Below are 21377 nucleotides of genomic sequence, written 5' to 3' on the forward strand. Positions count from 1 at the left end.
TTTAAATCAGAATTGGGTCACATGGCCACTTTTAGCTGCAAAGGAAGCTGAGAAAGCAAGTCTCTGGCTTGTTAGTTTTAAGGAGGGAAGCTGCCAGAGAGCTTGCATCTGCACTGTTGATGCCAATATCATGTTCTTTCCACTTTACTGGTGATTTTCCCTGTTCAGATTAAACACACAAAAACCCCACGAGTTATTACCGTGTCCACTTAACCCTTGTATTGTTGTTTTGTTTTTAAAATTTTCCCCTTTCTTTTCTTCTTCTTTTTTTTTTTGTTTTTTTGGAGACGGAGTCTCTCTGTCGCCCAGGCTGGCGTGCTGTGGCACGATCTTGGCTCACTGCAACCCCTGCCTCCCCAGTTCAAGTGATTCTCCTGCTTCACCCTCCCGAGTAGCTGAGACTACAGGCATGAGTCACCACGCCCAGCTAATTTTTGTATTTTTAGTAGAGACAGCGTTTCACCATGTTGGCCAGGCTGGTCTCGAACCCCTGACCTCAGGCGATCCACCCGCCTGAGCCTCCCAAAGTGCTGAGATTACAGGCGTGAGCCGCCACTGTGCCCGGCCACTTTTCCCCTTCTCAAAGTTAAATATGTTTGTTTTAAAAGGAACCTTTCAAAAACTCTATTGTAAACAAAACCAGTGTTGCTTGCTTTAAGTAGAAAAATAACAGTAAAAATTAAATACAATAAAAACAATCAGCTGCTACTACAACAGCTAATGGTCTGAGCATGAGGCTGTATTCCTCTGTTAAATTGGGAGATGAGCAGATGATGGAGATGTAGGTGTTAAAGTCATAGTGGCACCCAGCAGAGACTGTCTAGCAACTTCTGAAAGCTCCCATGAGGATTAGAAAGGCAACCATGTGCTTTAGTGCTGTGCCTGGATACCAGAGCCTCCTAAAGTCATCTTGTGTCCTAGGTGGCTACCTCCCACCTCTCAGGATCTCAGCCCTGCCCCACTCAGTCTATCCTGTGCCAGGCACTGACTAGGTTCTAGGAAGGGGAACTGAGAGTGGAGGGGTGTATCCTCTGGGTAGAGTGGGATGGGGTTCGATGGGGGATGTAAATTGTGTTAGGGGGACAGTCTCAGGCTTTTCTCCTATGCAAGGCATTTAATCGAGTCAATTGCCCTGGAGGGTTGGAAGTCATTTTGGCCCAGGAAATCAGCATAGGCTTCCTGGAAGAGGTTTTATTTAAACTGCTCTAAAAGGATGAGTGGGAATTGGGCAAATGGACATTGTGCTGGGGGTAAAGGGCTGTCTATGAAGAAGGAATAGCATGAAAAAGACACTCAAGTCATTGTATTTACTTGGGATTGTGAGACTGTGGTCAGGGTCTGCTGTATTGAGTAGGTTGTTTTTTTGGGGGGCGTTTGGGAAGGCTTGAATACCTTGCCCAAGGCAAGGGACAGTGGGAGCTATTGATGATTTTAGAGCTGGGGAGGGATCAGACAGACCTTCCCAGGATTTGGAGCTTTGCCAGCCAGTGTAAGCTTATTCTTTCAGAAATCTATTTGTTCTTGGAGGGAATTATTTCTTTATATTTCCTGCAATGCAATATGTACATCTCAGTCTCCCTAAGGAGAGAGCGTGTTGTGCTTAGATTTTTCTGAGTCAAGCATTGTGCTGCTGTGTTTTATGTTGAATTGAGCTTTGGGGTTGAGTTTCCTCTGCTGTGAACACCAGTTCCAGGGCTGGGTCTTCCTTCCTGCCCCCTCTTCCTACACCAGGCTGGACACACACAGCCTCTGGGCTGGTTCCAGACTCGTCTCTGTCAACTGTTCCAATTGCCCTTGGAAACCTTCTAGTCAAGCTTACGATGATCCTGCCATAAAGCAGGGCCAGTAAAACTCCAAATGAGGGCAAGGCCTGGTTTATTGCTCATTCGACATCTTTATTGGGTCTGCCCCAGGGGAGGGATTAAGAACCCTGACCTCTGAAGCTTTGAATTGAGTCACCATGGGAGATGTTTTCCTTACGTGTGATTCTGCATATATCCAAAGCTCCAGAAGAAACGTGCACCCTTTGAACCAAATAGCCTACTTCTAGGCAAATTTCACTTGGGAAAATAATTGTATGTGGATGTTCATTGCAATGTTGGTTTTAAGGTTCACTGATTGACAGGCTGACCATTAAAGATCCAGTAGTGGGGGATGGGTTATCTAATATTCATATAATGGAATACGATGAAAGCTGTAGAAACTGCTGTATAGGGTGTATAGCTATTGTCCTGAAAGATGGTCATGACATAGTAGTTTGAAATGAAACAATAACAACAAAAAACAAGTTTCTAAATAGGATGCATGATCTGATTCCATTTTAATTTTGACCACGAGTTCCTGTTTTTGTTGGAAATATCAACGTTGTTGTACATCAGAATAGTGGGATTTAGGAATTTTTTTTTTTTTTTTTTTTTTTTTTTTTTTTGAGACAGGGTCTTACTCTGTCACCCAGGCTGGAGTGCCATGGTGCAGTCATAGCTCACTGCAGCCTCAATTTCATGGGCTCAAGCAATTCTCCACTTCAGCCTCCCAAAGTGCTGGGACTACATACACCACCATACTCAGTAAATTATTTTATCTTTCTTTTATAACGAATCTTGCTATGTTGACCAGGCCGGTTGCTAACTCCTGGCGTCAAGCTATCCTCCCTCCTTAGCGTCCCAAAGTGTTGGGATCACAGGTGTGAGCCACCACACCTGGCTGGATTTACGATTATTAAAAACACTTTTGCTTGTGTGTATTGAATTTTTCTGTCGTTACCATGTGGAACGCCTAAAGAAGTCTAGTGGAGGGGTGAGGCTCAGCCAGAATACTGTAAGAGCTTTGGGTATTTGGAAGAGGACATCCACCCTTGGGGGAAGTCCAGTCTCTTAGGAGACTAAGATCTCCCCAGTCTAAAGCAGGGGTCAGCAAATTTTGTCTGTAAAGAGCTATAGTATGTATTTTAGGTTTTCTGGGCCATATGGCCTCTGTGACAACTACTGAATTCTGTCACTAAGGCAGAGCCATAGATAAAGGCTCTTGAAGGAAGCCATAGATAGTCTGGGCAACATGGCGAAGGCCCTTCTCTACCAAAAATTTAAAAAATTAGCAGGTCATGGTGGTGCATGCCTGTAGTTCCAGCTAGTTAGGAGGCTGAGGTGGGAAGATTGCTTGAGCCCAGGAGATTGAGACTGCAGTGAGCTGAGATCATGCCTGGGACACAGCAAGACCTTGTCTCTTAAAAAAAAAAAAAAAGCAGCAGCAGCCATAGATAATATGTAAATAAATGGCTGTGGCTGTGTTCCAATAAAACTTTATTTGCAAAAACAGGCAGTGGGCTAGTTTGTCCTATGGACTCTAGTTTGCCAATTTCGGATCCAGAGAAAAACAAGGGGGGAAACAGCAGCTTAATTAATGGTTTCAGTGAGTAGTCAGCCAGTCCTAAAATAGCACAAATTGTAGGAAGGAACAAGCCAATGAAAACTGAAATGACACAGGAAGGAACAAGCCAATGAAAGTTGAAAAGGCGGATGTTAAGCAGAGGGGTAAAGATAAGTTGTAACATTCTTTCTCCAGATCAGCAGCTGTACTTGGACAAAGGGCCTGGAGTGAGGCAGTTTGGATTATGCTTTAGAGGGCCTAAAAGGCAAATCAGCATATTAAAGGCTCTGAAAAGTCCTGCTGGAAAGACACCTGTTTACCATTGTTGAACCCAGCATTTCCCACAGTCTTTTAATATACCACAGAATGCTTCTGTGGATGTGAGTGTGCCCTACCCCACATCCCATGGTCCAGGGGAAGTTTGGGGAAGGCCATCTCAAGCTGTTCCTCTGGATCCCAGAGTCAGAAACACCCGATGTGCCGAACTCTAATGATGGAATTTACACAGGAGTCAAGACTTTGCTAATTAGGGTAATTCTTACAGAAACAGTATACAGTCCGTACGAAAATTAGTTCTGCTACTGCTGTCATTGCGAAGTAAGAATTTGATTTGACCCCCTCAACTATTTTTTATTGAGCACCGACTTTTTAAGGAATCACAGGTGCTTCCTTTTTTTTTTTTTTTTTTTTTTTTTTTGAGACTGAGTCTCGCTCTGTTGCCCAGGCTGGAGTGCAATGGTGTGATCTCAGCTCACTGCAACCACCACCTCCCGGGCTCAAGCGATTCTCCTGCCTCAGCCTCCCAAGTAGCTGGGATTACTCTTGCGGTCCGGCCACAGGGGTTATTCAGGGATGCACCGAGAAGTAGTGAGAAGAATGGTGAAAGAAAGACACAGAGAAGCGGGATTAGGAGGGACGGTTCCCTGATAGGGAAGCGACGACCCAAGCTCTGGTTTATTCAGTGCTTTTATACATGCCAGGGGTTAACAGTCCACACAATAATTATTTTTGTCTTCCTTTGATGCGGCCTCTGCAGTCTGTCCTGTGCTAACCATTAACTATGAGAAGCCATTCACAGCGCTTCACTGATCTGGTAAGAACAGGAAGCTACCCATAACAGGATCTTCAGTGGTGGTCTTTGCCATCCCACCTACTTCCCTGTCTGCAGGCTTTGCCAATGCATGGGAATGTGAATTTGGCTCTCCACAGATTACAGGCATGTGCCACCAAGCCTGGCTAATTTTTGCATTTTTAGTACAGATGGAGTTTCATCATATTGGCCAGGATGGTCTCGATCTCCTGACCTCGTGATCCACCTGCCTCGGCCTCCCAAAGTGCTGGGATTACAGGTGTGAGCCACCGCGCCCAGCCAAGAATCACAGGGGCTCCCTTAAAAGAGACTAAGAACACACATCTCACAATCCAGAAAGTTGTTCTCCCTCCGGGGAATGTGTCAGGTGCAGAGAGAAGTGGAAAACACAGAACCGATGAGTCTTGGGGTTGAGCCGAATCAGAATCACGGAATCTTAAAAATGACAGGAAATTTAGCAAGCCCTGTTCAACCTCTTGTGTCTGAGGCCCAGACTAAGGCAGGGAGGGGCTCGCCCAAAGCTGTCACTGCAGGTTCATAGAGGAGGTGGGACAAAAACTAGGGTGAAGGACATGGATTCCATTTTTACAAAATATCCAGAAATGGCAAATCCAGACAGAAAGTAGATTAGTGGTTGCCAGGGGCTGGGGGAGAGGGGAATGGGGAATGACTGCTAAGTGAGTATGGGATTTCCTTGGGGGTGATGAAAATGCTTTGGAACTACATAGGGGTGATGGTTGTGATGCACTATAGGCCAGCCCCAGAGTTGGGGCTTAGCCTGGGAGGGTTCTGGGTTCTTAGATTCACCCAGGAAGGAATTCAAGTGAGCTAGCGGTGTTAAACAGCAACTGTTATTGAAGCAGCAGCATGCAGCAGCAGCAGAGGTGCTGCCCCTCGCAGAGCAGGATTGGCCTATAGGCCGTGTGCCCAGAGTAGCAGCGCAGAGGCAGTTCTGCAGTCATATTGATACCCACTTTTAATTATATGCAAATTAAGGAGATGGTTTATGCAGAACTTCATAGAAAAGGGTGGTAACTTCTGGGTTGTCAGGTTGTTGCCCTAGAAAGGGGTGGTAACGGCTGGGCGCGGTGGCTCATGCCTGTAATCTCAGCAGTTTGGGAGGCCGAGGTGGGCGGATCACCTGACGTCAGGAGTTCAAGACCAGCCTGGCTAACATGGCAAAACCCTGTCTCTACTAAAAATACAAAAATTAGCTGGGCCTGGTGGCAGGTGCCTGTAGTCCCAGCTACCCAGGAGGCTGAGGCAGGAGAATTGCTGGAACCCAGAAGGCAGAGGCTGCAGTGAGCTGAGATTGCGCCACTGCACTCCAGCCTGGGCGACAGAGCAAGACTCCATCTCAAACAAACAAACAAAAAAGGGGGGGTAACTTCTGGGTGTTGCCATGGCAATGGTAGACTGACATGGCACACTGGTGGGCAGGTCTTACAGGGAGGTACTTCTGCTCTGACCTGTTTTAGCTAGTTGTCAATTTGGTCTGGTGTCTGAGCCCTGCTTCCGGAGTTGAATCCCACCTCCTACGTCAGTTGCATGATATAAATGTACTAAATGCCGCTGCTTTGTGAACTTGAAATGGTTGAAATAGTAAATTTTATGTTATGTGATTTTTACCCCAATTTTTTAAAAAGTAGGATGATTGAATAATTTATTGCCCAAACCTAGACATCTTAGTAAAATGGGCTTATCCCAGGTAAACCAGAAGGTGGGATCACCCTGACTAAAACCGTCTTGTTCTGGCTCCTAAGCCAGGGCTTCTTACTCCTGGATGCAACCTGGACTCAAGTTAACAAAAGTGTCTTCAGTGTAACAAGTGTTACGTTCTGCCCCATCAGGGCACCTCCCATTTTTAGAAAGTTGAACTTCTCCACAGTCCTGCTTTCCCCTACAGAGGGTGAATGAATAGTGCTTGCACTCTAATAACCATGTTTATCCCATGCCTTTGGGCTTTTGCATATGCATTTCCTCTGCTGACGCCAGCCTCCTCCTCCTCCTCCTCCTCTGCTTGGCTGACTTCTCTCAGTCTCCGTTGCGATATCTTCTCTTCCAGGAAAGCTCCCCTGACCACTGTTTCTTTGGGCTTGTATAACCCCCATGTCTGCCCTCATCAGGGCACCTCCCAAATTTCAGTGTTTCCCTTCCTCCTCCCCTACTAGAGTGTGTCGCCATTGTGATTAGGAACGTTCCCACCACATTCCCTGTCCAGGCATAGCCCAGCATAGACCATGAGGGCTTTTAATAGAGATTCGCCTGAAGGACATGGGCCCCATGAGCTGGGTCACGTGGTAATTAGAGCTTAAGCATTTGGTTCCCGTTATGTTTGTTTTTTAGTTGTTTGTAGATTTTTGCTTTTTTTTTTTATTGCAGTAAAATGTACATCACCTGAAATTTACCATTTTAACCATCTTTAAGTATACAGTTTGGTGGTATTAAGTACATTCACATTGTTGTGTGACCATCATCACCATCCATCTCTAGAACTTTTTCATCTCATTTTGAAACTCCCTGTCCGTTAAATAATAACTCCCCATTCCCCAGCCCTGGCAACCACCATTGTACTTTCTGTCTTTATGAATTTGCCTATTCTAAACACCTCATATAAATGAAATTATGCATACAGTATTTGTCCTTACATGTCTGCTTATTTCACTTAGCATAATGTCTTCAAGGGTCATCTGTACTGTAGCATATTGTAGAATTTCCTTCCTTTTGGCTGAATAATACTCCATTGTATAAGGATAGATTACATTTTGTTTATCCATCTATTGATGGATGTTTAATTGTTTACACCTTTTGGTTATTATGAATAATGCTGCTTCAAACATTGGTGTACAAATATCTGCTTTCAATTTTAGGGGGGTACACTCTTAGGAGTAGAATTTCAAGATTCTGTGTTTAATTTTTTGAGGAACTCCCATACTGATTTCCACAGTGGATGTGCCATTTTATATTCACAACACCAGCAAGGTATAAGGTTCCAAAGTCTTCACATCCTGTCCAATAGTTGTTTGTGCGTGTGTGTGTGTGTGTGTGTGTGTGTTTTAATTAAGTAATAGCCACTCTCATGGATGAGAAGTGCCTTTTACATTTGAACATCATAACAAGCAGTTATTTTAGTTAAGCCCATGTGGATTTTGGTAGAAATCTGATAGGAAGGCAGGGTGGGATCCACAATTCCAGCCACCCATGGGCAAGTCACAGCACTCCTCTAGCCTCAGTTTACTCATCTGTAGAATGGAAGTTGTAATAGGACCTGCCTCTTTGGGTTGGTAAAGGGATGAAATGAAATAATCCTTGTAAAGCATTTAGTGTAGTGTCTGGCGCATGGTGTGAGCTTAACAAACGATAGTTATTTTTATGCTTTGCTTCTGAAAGCGGGCAGGAGATAGTCTTAGCACCTCTACCTTTCAAATTGATGATGGAAAGACAGCTCAGAGGAAAACCTCTGGTATTGAGATGTAAAAAAAAAAAATTGTTTGCACAAACAACATTCATGGACATAAAAGGAATTTAAAAATTTACCAACAAGTCCAACCCAGGTCTCCAACATGTTTTTTTTGTTTTTTTTCCATTTGTCCCTGTTCTCTTCCAGACCTCTGTCATTTGTATAAACAACCTTTGCTATTGTCATGGCCTTGAATACAAAAAAAATATCCCTTCTGCTTCCCCTACCAATTATCCTAAGTGCTTCCACTTTCCTGTGCATACCCCCTTACCTTTGGCTGAGATATGTTCTTTCAGAGTTTGCCTATTATAGTTAAGGCAACTATCTTTTCTGATTCCAAACTCAAGACTTATGGTGTGATGGGATTTTTGTGCAGGCTGGGAATTGGAGGTCTGCTCTTCTTGCTGACAGGTTGCAGCTTTTGTGACATTTCACATGCTTATAAGTCCTGGGTTGTTTCAACTAGGTGTTATTGCCTATTGGAGTATGTTTTTGCTGTGTTTCGTTAGATAACACTGCAAAGGACATCTTTGTGCATATAACTTTTCTTTTGGATTACTTCCAGAGGATACATTTTTAGAAGTGGGATTACTGAGTTGAAAAGAAGTAAGTGTTTTGCCGGGGTGAGGGGAAAATATTTGATTTGGAGTCAGAAGACCTGGATTCCAACTCCACCTCTACCCTTCACTAGCAGTGGGAATTTGAACTGGCTGTTTCTGGACCATACTTTTTTTCTCATCTGTTAGAATGGTGGTAATTAATAATTTGAACAGCACAAGTTGTCGAGAAGATGAATGAGAGAAGGCACAAGATGCACAGTCATTTAGCATGGTGCCTGACTCTTGATGTGAGTCTCAAAAATGTTAGTTGAAAGTGAATATTGCCGAATTGTTTTTACAATTTACATTGTCGCTAGGACCAGGTAAGGAAATCCATTTTCCCACACTCATGTCTACATTGAATATTATTTTCTTCTCTTCAGGTGTTTTTTGCACACCGACTTTATGCCCCTTATGGTTCAGACTCCAGATACAGCCATGAACAGGACCCAGGACCCTTCTTGCTAGGAGCTCACAGTCTAGTGGAGGAAACAGAGGTAGTCACCAGGTATTCCTCAGTGCTGGGCGAGGGGGAAGCAGGAAGTGAGATATTGCAGCACAGAGGAGCACCTGAACAAGCCCCACTCATGGAGCATTAGAGAAGGCTTCCTGGAGGAGGTGGCATTGAGATTAGCTAGGCAGTGAGGTAAGGGCGGTGCAGAGGCATGAAGGCGAGAAAGTGTCCACTGTGTTTTGTGGCCTGTCTGGGGTTCATTGTGCTGAAGTACGTGAGTGTATGTGACAGACAGACAGATGGGGTGGTGTCAGTCATTATAATGAAGCTGGGGAGACAAAGAGGATCTGGATCCTGTAGGGCCTTGGGGAAGAAGTGTGGCCTTTATTCAGAAGGCATCAGAGAGACACGGGGGTGTTAAGCAGGGGAATGACATCCTGGCGCTTGCACGTTGGAGGCACCCCTGGCTACGGCTAGGTGAATGGATTGGAGGAGGCCACAGCTGAGGCAGGATCGTCAGTGAGGAGGCTGATTTTATTTTATTTTTAAGACAGGGTCTGGCTTTGTCACACAGGCCAGAGTGCTGTGATGTGATCTTGGCTCACTGCGACCTCAGCCTCCCAGGCTCAGACAATCCTCAGCCTCCTGAGTAGCTGGGACTACAGGCATGCACCACTACACCTGGCTAATTTTTGTATTTTTTAGTAGAGATGGGTTTTTGCCATGTTGCCCAGGCTAGTTTTGAACTCTTGGGCTCAAGTGATCCTCCCACCTCCGCCTCCCAAAGTGCTGGGATTATAGGCATGAGCCATTGCGCCTGGCCAGAGGCTGATTTTAAATGTCCCTTCTCAGTGAAATCTTCCCTAGCTAGCCTTTCTCACATTCCCTCTTTTTGTGTCACTTATGTAACATTCTGGAGCTTGTCCTTACTTTGTTTCTTTCTTTTTTTTTTTTTTTTGGTCCTTTTTTTCATCTTCGTGAATGTCCATTCCATGGGAACAGGGTTTTCTGTTTGTTTTGTTCACTGCTGTGTCCCTAGCACCTGGCCCAGAGCCTGGTACATAGATGCTTGATAATTGTGTATTGGAAGGAAGGAAGGAAGGAGCTAGGGCCACAGTCATGAGGACACAGACTAGAGGATGCACATACTCCAGTGATACTTGACATTTTGATTGGATACAGGACAGACCTCCTGTGCACAGCAGCCCTTCTCTGGGAGGACACCAGCGTGCACTTTGCCAATCTGTTCCTGGTTCTTTTTTTTTTTGGGGGGGGGAACGGAATCTCGCTCTGTTGCCCAGGCTGGAGTGCAGTGGTGCGATCTCAGCTCCCTGCAAGCTCCACCTCCTGGGTTCACGCCATTCTCCTGCCTCAGCCTCCCGAGTAGCTGAGACTATAGGTGCCCGCCACCACGCCCAGCTAATTTTTTGTATTTTTAGTAGAGATGGGGTTTCACCATGGTCTCGATCTCCTGACCTCATGATCCGCTCGCTTCAGCCTCCCAAAGTGCTGGGATTACAGGCGTGAGTCACCGCGCCCAGCCCTGTTCCTGGCTCTTTGCATGCATGGCTCACTGCACAGGATGGATTTGCAGATTTGGAGGCTAAGGTCACATTCCGGAAGATGCTGGAAGGTGTCAGGACCAGCCCACGCCCCTCACCAGATGGTGGCATTCCCAGGAAGTGGCAGCCAGAGACAACTGAGTAAATGACTGATAAGCTCTCAGATCGAATTTAAGGGTGTAATTATGAAAGATCTTCAACAGCTGTTAGAATGAATCAACACCTCTGAATCTGGGAGAAAAGCTGCCAAACTGTTTGGTTTTGAATGGAAGTGCTTTTCTTCCCTTCTCTCTTGTGAGGCTTCAAGCTCCATGGCTGTGTCCCCAGCACCAAGTACAAAACCTGGCGCTTGGGAGGGAGGCAGTGAGCTTTGGCAGAAGTAGGGTCACAAGGGTGGACAAATGAATGCTTTCGAATGACTCCTGTTGAATTTCAGCACCTGTTGCTCTTGGATGACTCCCTTCTCAGACAAATGATTTTTTTTCCTGCATGAAATAGCAGAAAATGGGAATCTTGCACGTTGCAAATTAAGCTTGGGGAGATCAAGCATGTGGACTTGGCAGGTTCAGCAACAGTAGAGAAACACTCATTGCTAGCCCACTGCCTGGGGTCAGCCTGATGTCCCCTCTCTCATGGTCCTACCACAGCCTCCTGACCTTCCCAGATGGATGCCTTTGTTCTCCATCTGTTCACCGTGCTGCCCTCCATGACAATATACATACATATGAAACTAGAGGTGGCTCAGACTTGGTTTCCCTTCTTTCTCTGGGGAGGTCTTGTCGACTTGGCTTTGGTCATAATGCTCAGCTAATACACTGTTTAAAAAAAGAGGCTGAGGCCAGGTGCGGTGGCTCACGCCTGTAATCTCAGCACTTTGGGAGGCCGAGACGGACAGATCACGAGGTTAGGAGATCCAGACCATCCTGGCTAACACGGTGAAACCCCGTCTCTACTAACAAATACAGAAAAAATCAGCCAGGCATGGCGGTGTGCGCCTGTAGTCCCAGCTACTCGGGAGGCTGAGGCAGGAGAATGGCGTGAATCTGGGAGGTGGAGCTTGCAGTGAGCCGAGATCATGCCACTGCACTCCAGCCTGGGAGACAGAGCGAGACTCTGTCTCAAAAAAAAAAAAAAAAAAAAAAGGCCGGGTGACCGGGCCCGGTGGCTCACGCCTGTAATCCCAGTACTTTGGAAGGCTGAGGCGGGCAGATCACGACGCCAGGAGATCGAGACCATCCTGGCTAACACGGTGAAACCCCGTCTCTACTAAAAATACAAAAAAAAAATTAGCCGGGCGTGGTGCTGGGCCCCTGTAGTCCCAGCTACTTGGGAGGCTGCGGCAGGAGAATCACTTGAACCTGGGAGGCGGAGGTTGCAATGAGCTGAGATCGCGCCATTGCACTCTAGCCTGGGTGACACACCGAGACTCTGTCTCTAAATAAATAAACAGCCAGATGTGGTGGTAGGCGCCTGTAATCCCAGCTTCACGGAGGTTAAGGCACCAGAATCACTTGAACCTGGAAGGTGGAGTTTGCAGTGAGCCAAGATTGTGCCACTGGACTCCAGCCTGGGCGACAAAGTGAGACTCTGTCTAAAAAAAAAAAAAAATAAATAAATAAAATAAATAAAAAATAGTGAACATGTCCCCCCCCAAGAATAAACAGCATCTAGCTTCTCCATGAGTGGGCTTCAGAAATGTTTTCAAAGAGGCTAACATCTCTTAAATCAAGTGTAACATAAGTGATAACATTTAAAAGAAGAATTTAAAGCATACAGTTAAATTGGTTTCCTTGTATTTTACAGCAGGGTAAATGAAAACCCGAGAATCATAGGTTTCTAGGTTTGGCTAGGACTTTAAAATATTACGGAGCCATCTACTATGGTGGTTTAAAAACTCCTTTTACTAGGCCGGATGCGGTAGCTCAATCCCAGCACTTTGGAAGTCCAAGGCGGGCGGATCACAAACCAGCCTGGCCAACATAGTGAAACCCCATCTCTACCAAAAATGTAAAAATCAGCCGGGTATGGTGTCATGCACCTGTAGTCCCAGCTACTCAGGAGGCTGAGGCGGGAGAATTGCTCGAACCTGGGAGGCAGAGGTTGCAGTGAGCTGAGATCATGCCGTTGCACTCTAGCCTGGGTGACAGAGTGAAACTCCGTTTCAAAAAAAAATCCCAAAAAACTCCTTTTACTTTTCTTTGTTCATTGATTTATTAATTCATTCATTGACTCATTTGTGCAACTGTGTTTAGCAGATACCAGACATCTGCTAGGCATTTGCAGTGGTAACTTGAGAGCCAGTTCAAGATATAAAGCAGATGACGGGTCACAGAGGCACTGTTTGGTGTAGAGGAGCGTGGACCAAGGGACTAAATTTATCTTGTCCTCCTTTTCCTTCCATGCAGTATAGTCATTGAGGTGGGTTCAAGGTTCCCAAAATGGGGTGACATTTGTGTACTATTGATCCTAATTCAGCAAACGGTTGCTCTTGGTGACTCTTTTCCCAGGAAAATCCATGCAGAGTAGCATTCATTCCACATTTGGGCAGGTGAGTTGGCGTGACAGTGTGAGGTTAATGTGGATGTAGCAGGTGCCTGCCCTTGGGGTGGAGCTCCTCTATGTGGCCCAGTGAAACTGATAGAGGTCTCTGGGTGAGGGTTGGTGGATTGAGCCTCTGGCTTGTGAAACTGATAGGGGTCCCTGGGTGAGGATTGGTGGATTGAGCCTCTGGCTGAGCACGTCACAGCTTTTTGGTTCTGTCATTCAGTAGCCACAGCTAGAGTAACTCATCTTATGTCCCAGATTGCTTAGAGTCATTTGGCATGAGACTCATGGTACCTGGACTTATTTAGCATCTTAGAGAGTGGGCAGCAGGGGCAGAAGAATGTTTCTTCATTCATTTACTTATTAACTCAGCAATGACTTATTTCTCTATTCAATAATCATGTATCTGGTGCTTTTATGTGCCAGGCTGCTGTGCTAGCCACTAGGGATTTGGGGTGTCCTCTGGCGGGGCTTACCATTGAATGGGAGAGGCTGATGTGAAGGATGATGTCGTATTAAATGTAACAGTGCAGCTATGCTAAGTCCTGCCAAGCCTCCGAGTGTATGTGGTGCTCTGTGAACAGGCAGGAGGGGTTGTACCAGGTTGAAGGGAGACAGAGATGTGTGAACTGTGGTCTGTGTCTGTGTGTGAGCAAGATGGTTGTCCCAGAGAGCAGGCATAGCATGTGCAAAGGCCCTGAGGAGGCATTTGGAGGGCTTCAAAGAGGTGCGATGTCCAAATACTGCTGATGAGCAGAAGCAGCTACCAAGTGAGTCAGCACCTTGAATGCTCAGTAGCTACCTCCTCTAAGTCAAGTGAGTTATGCAGGACCACCAGTTCCAATTCTTCTTCTTTTTTTTTTTTTTTTGAGACGGAGTCTCGCTCTGTCGCCCAGGCTAGAGTGCAGTGGCGCAATCTCGGCTCACTGCAAGCTCCGCCTCCCGGGTTCACGCCATTCTCCTGCCTCAGCCTCTCCGAGTAGCTGGGACTACAGGCGCCCGCCACTACTCCTGGCTAATTTTTTTGTATTTTTAGTAGAGACGGGGTTTCACCGTGGTCTCGATCTCCTGACCTCGTGATCCGCCCGCCTCGGCCTCCCAAAGTGCTGGGATTACAAGCGTGAGCCACCGTGCCCGGCCCACCAGTTCCAATTCTAGGCAATCAATCCTCCTATTTGCCCCCACATCCCACATTTAAAAAGTGACATTTGTTACCCAGTTGTAATTGCTTGTGTGTGTATGTGTGTTTCTTACAGAAGACTGTGAGTTGCATGGTTGCAGGGGATGTTTCATGCTCATCTTTGTACACACCGTAGGTGCTCAATAAATGTATCAGAGAACAGGGAAGATTTTTATTGAGCACGTACTGTGGGCTCAGCACTATTTATGCACACGTACATATAAGGCTACAAAATCGAAAAGCCAAAAGGAGCATACGTTTTACAAGCTGGAGTAGATGCCAGCGGATGCATTTGGAGCTTGAAAGCTTTTGTGCCGTCTGTTCCCCTACTGCCAGAACTCCGGAACTGAGGCTGTCATCCTGTGTCTCCTTAGACCTGCTGAAACTCAGCCTGCTGGGACGGGTCTGCTTTCCCCCTTCTTGTTTCTGCCATGGAAGCGTGTGGACAGCCCCATTCATGATGACATGTGACACTACTGGCTTTCCCCGGCAGTCACACCCCCTGACCCAGGGCCTGCCAGCTTGGGTAAGTGGGGCCCATGCTTGACCCAAGCTTGAGGGCTGGAGTGTCCAGGGGTGTGGAGAGTGCCTGTGAGTTCTGCCAGATAATTTTCTCTCTGTCCTTTGAATCCTGTCATTGTTCCGTGTCTCATGTCCTGGCTATTACATATGTATCCCCAATCAGGGATTCCAGAGGTCACAGGGGCTGGCCCTAAAGGCCAATGGCCCTGATTTTCTGGGTGGGATTCTGGAGCCTTAGAACTCTGGTTGGGATCTTTGTGTATGGAGATTCTCCAATTCTCAGATTCTTCATATCTGACCCTCCATTCTACCTCTAACCGTGTCTAGACAGTGTTCTCCAGTTTGGGGAGATGGAATCTGTTAGCACCATCGAGCGTGTAAGGAAAAGAAAATATCAAAATCTGTCTGCCTTTCTTTCCTGGAGGCTGCTGAGTGAGTCAGAGCCGGGGGAGCAGTGTGGGGCCCCAAGGAAGGGAAGTGGAGAGGCTTGTGTTTAACTAAAATACCTTCTACTTTTTTAGTCCATCTAGATGGGGGCTGGCTGGGGGCAGTTTCACAGGGAAGAAAACACTGGCATGAAGAGATCCCGGGTGATCAAGAACAGCAACTTACCTGGCACTTTTTAAGACCAGAAAGGAATAAAAAATAATTTTAAAAAAGACAGAGCTAAGGCTGGGTGTGGTGGCTCATGCCTGTAATCCCAGCACTTTGGGAGGCTGAGGCGGGTGGATCACGAGGTCAGGAGATCGAGACCATCCTGGTTAACACGGTGAAACACTGTCTCTACTAAAAATACAAAAAAATTAGCCGGGCGTGGTGGCGGGCGCCTGTAGTCCCAGCTACTCGGGAAGCTGAGGCAGGAGAATGGCTTGAACCTGGGAGGCAGAAGTTGCTATGAGCCAAGATCGCACCATTGCATTCCAGCCTGGGCAGCAAGAGTGAAACTTGGTCTCAAAAAAAAAAAAGAGCTAAGTGGGTGGTGGACTTGAGGTTAGGTTTCAGCTGGATGATTGTAGGCAAGTCTGGCGACCTCTCTGGGCCCTTTCCCTTCATCTCCATGAGGGAGAAAATGATCATTCCTTCTTGCCTTTTGGAGTTGCTGGAGGATTAATGAGAGAGGAGGTCCCCTGCTTTGAGAAAACAGATCTCATAGCAGGGTGAACAAGAGGCTTATGCCCCAAGCTACTACAAAATGGGGTCTCCTAATTGTACCCACTAAATAGGGTTGTGAGGAGGATGAGATGTATGAAACGCAAGAAGCATGTGGCATAGCTTGAGATCTCACTCATGGGAAGCCCTCACTGTTGGACATTTCTCTTTCTATTAAGAATATGAAGGCAGTCAGCATAAAATGCGTGTTCAACAGAAAAGAACCACAAAGCAAACAAATAACGAAAGCAGGTTGAGTGAGAAAAATGAGAATGGCTTCTTTTTATGGCATCTGGAAGGGTGGGGGAGGGGAAAGAAAAGGGACTAAGGGATGATTGGGTGGGGTTGGTGCCTAGGGCATGGGTTCCAAGGTCACTAACCAGCTTTGTGCTCCCAGGCACTCCCGAGCTGCATTGCTGTGTGACCTGCAGCAGGTTACTTGCCTTCTCTGTGCTAGGTGCTTGGCACATACTTGTGATTAGGATCACCTAGGATGTGGGCAGGCTCTGCAATGGGAAAACAGGGTAACAGGAGTGAGGGAATGCGAGGACACTCCCACTGAGGCCTATTCAGGGAGGAGCATGTGTGGTGTGAATTTGGTGTCAAACATGGTTTTAAATCCTACTTCGCCTCTTGCTTCCTGGGTGACTCCAGGCCAGTTACTTGGCCTCTCTGAGCTGGTTTCCTTATCTGTGTAGCAGAGATCACTGCTTTTTGCCGTAAGTGCTGGCCTCTAGATTAGCTGTTAGGGGAAAGTCCTCCAGTGTGTGTTGATGCCTTTTCTACACCCTTGGAGCTGGAACGAACTTCACGGTTGGGCGTTTAGTCCACTCCCCTCGTCCAGAGCTCAGAGACGGGAAGAGGCAGGCCCAAGCCTGCCCGGTGAGGTCAGCAGAGGGCTGTCATATGGAATCTGGGGCTCAGGACTCTGTCCCATTTCTCTAAACCATTCTGCTTCAACCCAGACACTGACCGTTTTCCAAATTTACTTTTTTGTTTGTTTTGTTTGTTTAGCAATTGCTTCTCCATTCTTGATGTTCCTAATCCCCATGAATCCACAACCATAACCATGGCCACACGGGTCGAGGTGGGCTCCATAACGCCCTTGACGGCTGTGCCAGGCCTGGGTGAGATTGGCAAGGAGGAGACCCTGACGAGGACCTACTTCCTCCAGGCTGGCGAGGCCTCTGGGGCTCCCCCAGCCCGGATCTTGGAAGCGAAGAGCCCGCTGCGGAGCCCGGCCCGCTTACTCCCTCTGCCAAGGCTCGCCCCCAGACCCTTCTCTAAGGAGCAGGATGTGAAATCTCCTGTCCCGTCTCTGCGGCCCAGTTCAACTGGACCTTCTCTCTCTGGGGGGCTCTCTGAGGAGCCAGCAGCAAAGGATCTGGACAACAGGATGCCCAGCTTGGTGGGGCAGGAGGTGGGCAGTGGGGAGGGCCCGAGGACGAGCTCGCCCCTCTTCAACAAGGCTGTGTTCCTGCGGCCCAGCTCCAACACCATGATTCTCTTCGAAACCACCAAAAGCGGCCCCGCTCTGGGGAAGGCGGTCAGTGAGGGAGCTGAGGAGGCCAAGCCAGGTGTGTCCAGCTCCCGGCCTGAGGTGGCTGCCAAGCCCACCCTGCCCACCCGAAAGCCTGCGGGGACCCTTCCCCGGTCAGCTCCCCTGTCTCAGGACACAAAGCCACCTGTACCCCAAGAGGAGGCAGGCCAAGGCCATCCTCCCTCAAAGGCCAGCAGTGTGGAGGACACGGCACACCCTGTTGTGGAGCCCAGGCCTCGCCTGAAGAGAAGGCCCGTGTCTGCCATTTTCACGGAGTCCATTCAGCCTCAGAAGCCAGGCCCCGGCGCAGCGGCCACAGTGGGCAAAGTGCCACCCACCCCTCCCGAGAAGACGTGGGTGAGGAAGCCCAGGCCCTTGTCCATGGACCTCACGGCCCGGTTTGAGAACAAAGAGGCCTTACTGAGGAAGGTGGCCGATGAAGGAAGTGGAGCCACAGCAGCGGACATGGCTGGGCTAGAGAGGCCCAGAGCAGCGTCCAAGCTGGACAGGGAGTGTTTGGTCAAGGCGGAGGCTCCTCTTCATGATCCTGATTTGGACTTCCTGGAGGTGGCCAAGAAAATCCGTGAACGGAAGGAGAAGATGCTTTCGAAGCCGGAGACGGGCAGCCTCAGAGCCCTGGGGGGCTCAGCCGGGATCACCCCCAGCAACGACCAGAGTCCCTGGGAAGAAAAGGCCAAGCTGGACCCAGAGCCAGAGAAGGCTGCTGAGTCCCCCTCACCCAGGCTGGGAAGGGGCCTAGAACTTGCTGAGGTTAAGAGCAGAGTGGCGGATGGAGAGGCCCCGGCAGGAGGAGAGTGGGCCTCTAGGAGGAGTGTCAGGAAGTGCATCAGCCTGTTTCGGGAGGACAGCACCTTGGCCTTGGCAGTGGGGTCTGAATCCCCCCTGGCCACCCCTGCATCCCCATCGGCGGCACCAGAGCCGGAGAAAGGGGTTGTGAGCGTCCAGGAACGGATCAGAGGCTGGACTGCCGAGAGCTCCGAGGCTAAGCCCGAGGTCAGGAGGAGGACGTTCCAGGCTCGGCCGCTGTCGGCGGATTTGACCAAATTGTAAGTAGGAACATCCCACACCCCTCCCTCAGCTGCCCACCCACAGACCTGAGGAAAAGGGAACCAGGCTCCATGCTGGGCACCTGTCACCCCCCTCAGTTTACCCATAGCCCAAGAGGAGGTAGTGGCAGGGTCCATTTCTCAGATGAGGAAGGTGAGGTGCAGAGAGGCAGTGCAGCTCCCTTCTGGGTATGGCCAGCCAGGGGGCCCGGAGCCCAATTTTCATGGCTTTTCTCAGCTGCAGATGTACTGTGTGATTGAAGTAGGCGGTATGTGCCCATTTCACGGAGGCAGGGCAGAAGGGTGAAATACTGTGAGGAGCTGGGAGCTGGATGGCATTCCAGCTCAGCCTGTCTCCATAGCTAAGCCTTTCTTCCCTGAAGTCAGAGAGAGAACACTTAAGATTGGGCCTAAACCTCTATGAGTGGCCCAAAAAATAAACTCAGAGGAGTCAAGGTAACTTGGGCTAGTCAGTTGGTTAACACTGATATTCTAAGTCATTTGGTTAATAATCATATTCTAAGTCAGTTCGTTAATACTGATACTCTTAAGTCAGTTGGTTAATAATGATACTCTAAGTCAGTTGGTTAATAATGCTATTCTAAGTCAGTTGGTTAATACTGATGTTCTAAATCAGTTGGTTAATACTGATGTTCTAAGTCAGCTGGTTAATACCAATGTTCTAAGTCAGGTGGTTAATAATGATGTTCTAAGTCACTTGGTTAATGATGATGTTCTAGGCCGAGTGTGGTGGCTCACGCCTGTAATCCCAGCACTTTGGGAGGCCGAGGCGGGTGGATCACGAGGTCAGGAGTTCGAGACCAACCTGGCCAACATGGTAAAACTCTGTCTCTACTAAAAATACGAAAATTAGCCGGGCATGGTGGCGGGCGCCTGTAGTCCCAGCTACTCAGGAGGCTGAGGCAGGAGAATCGCTTGAACCTGGGAGGCAGAGGTTGCAGTGAGCCGAGATTACACCACTCCACTCCAGCCTGGACAGCAGAGCAAGACTCTGTCTCAAAAAAAAAAAAAACAAACAAAAACAAAAAAGATATTCTAAGTCAGTTGGTTAATACTGATGTTCTAAGTCAGTTGCTTAATACTGATGTTCTAAATCAGTTGGTTAATACTGATGTTCTAAGTTAGTTAATAATGATATTCTAAGTCAGATGGCTAATAATGTTATTCTAAGTCAGTTTGATATTCTAGGCCGGGCGCGGTGGCTCACGCTTGTAATCCCAGCACTTTGGGAGGCCGAGGCGGGCGGATCAGGAGGTCAGGAGATCGAGATTACAGTGAAACCCCGTCTCTACTAAAAATACAAAAGAATTAGCCGGGTGTGGTGGCGGGCGCCTGTAGTCCCAGCTACTCGGAGAGGCTGAGGCAGGAGAATGGCGTGAACCTGGGAGGCGGAGCTTGCAGTGAGCTGAGATCGCACCACTGCACTCCAGCCTGGGTGACAGAGCGAGACTCCGTCTCAAAAAAAAAAAAAAGATATGCTAAACTTGGCCCACCTCCGACATCTCTTCTTTGTTTTCCCACAAGTGGCCACAACAGAGAGATGCCACTGGGCATGATCGACTGGCTCTTAATGGCATGCATGCCACTGACATACTTTGTCCAGGGTGGAGCTTGCAAGGCAGGATCTCTGGGCAGACTGCCCTCCCGGCCCTGGGAACCAGGATAGCCAGCCAAGCCAAAGCTAGACCACTGGCCCTCAGTGCTTTAGAATAATGGAAAAAATACCAGTGCCTGGGCCCCAACCCCTAGAGAGTCCGATGCACTTGTTCTGGGGAGGGTCTTCTATTTTGGTAGTTTTTATTTTTTATTTTTATTTATTTATTTTTGTCACCCAGGCTGGAGTGCAGTGTCGCAATCTTGGCCCACTGCAACCTCCACCACCTGGGTTCAAGTGATTCTCCTGCCTCAGCCTCCCGAGTAGCTGGGATTACAGGCGTGCACCACCATACCCAGCTAATTTTTGTTTTTGTTTTGTTTTGTTTTTTGTTTTTTTTTTTTTTTTTTGAGATGGAGTCTTGCTCTGCCGCCCAGGCCGGAGCAGTGGTGCGATCTCGGCTCACTGCAAGCTCCGCCTCCCAGGTTCACGCCATTCTCCTGCCTCAGCCTCCTGAGTAGCTGGGACTACAGGCGTCAGCCACCACGCCCGGCTAATTTTTTGTATTTTTAGTAGAGATGGGGTTTCACCATGTTAGTCAGGATGGTCTTGATCTCCTGACCTCGTGATCCATGCACCTCGGCCTCCCAAAGTGCTGGGATTACAGGCATGAGCCACTGCGCCCAGCTCATATTTTGGTAGTTTTTAAAAGCTTCCAAGTCGCTCTTATGTGCAGCCAGGGCTGACAACCCCTGAATTAAGATATCAGAGAAGGACACCTATGCCAGGGTCCTAATATGCTTCCTCTCACTATGTCATCGAAGAGCCTTGGAGAGGCCGTGTGATTATCCCCATCCGACAGATGGGGAAACTGAGGCTCTGAGTTTAGACAGTCAGCCTCACATATCCCAGGAGGCAGACCCTGGGTTGCTGAGTGTGGGTTAAGTTTAAGTGGTTTGATTTCTCTCCCTTTGCTTTTCTTCAAAGTCCCCAGCTTTGAACTAAACACGTGCTACATCTTCAGGTATTTACACCAGAGAGCTCTCCAGAGATGGAAAGATTCTAGTTCCACACCCTCTTCCCTTTTTAAGGTGGGGAAAACGAGGCCCAGAGAGGGCCCTGGTGATCCAGAGAGGCAGAGACAGACCTGGGCTCCCACACATTCCTTGACAGCCCACTACCCTTCAGTCTGGGGGCTGCTCTGAGGTGGGGCTGCTGTTTTACCTGGC

General features: G+C 48.1%; 1 protein-coding gene across 3 annotated transcripts in view; it reads left to right on the forward strand.

Annotated features, from left to right (window-relative positions):
* The window catches only part of KIAA1671 (KIAA1671 ortholog), a 248064-nt gene that overhangs the window by 60272 nt on the left and 166415 nt on the right, over positions 1 to 21377 (forward strand). For all 3 annotated transcript variants that reach the window (XM_055254245.2, XM_055254246.2, XM_055254247.2), the window contains exons 2-3: positions 14630 to 14781; positions 16941 to 18533. In XM_055254245.2, the coding sequence (XP_055110220.2) occupies positions 16996 to 18533 (1538 nt within the window). In that variant the 5' untranslated portion in view covers positions 14630 to 14781; positions 16941 to 16995. The remainder of the gene's footprint in view (positions 1 to 14629; positions 14782 to 16940; positions 18534 to 21377) is intronic.

The sequence above is a fragment of the Symphalangus syndactylus genome, chromosome 18 (assembly GCF_028878055.3).
Source record: "Symphalangus syndactylus isolate Jambi chromosome 18, NHGRI_mSymSyn1-v2.1_pri, whole genome shotgun sequence".
Lineage (NCBI taxonomy): Eukaryota > Metazoa > Chordata > Mammalia > Primates > Hylobatidae > Symphalangus > Symphalangus syndactylus.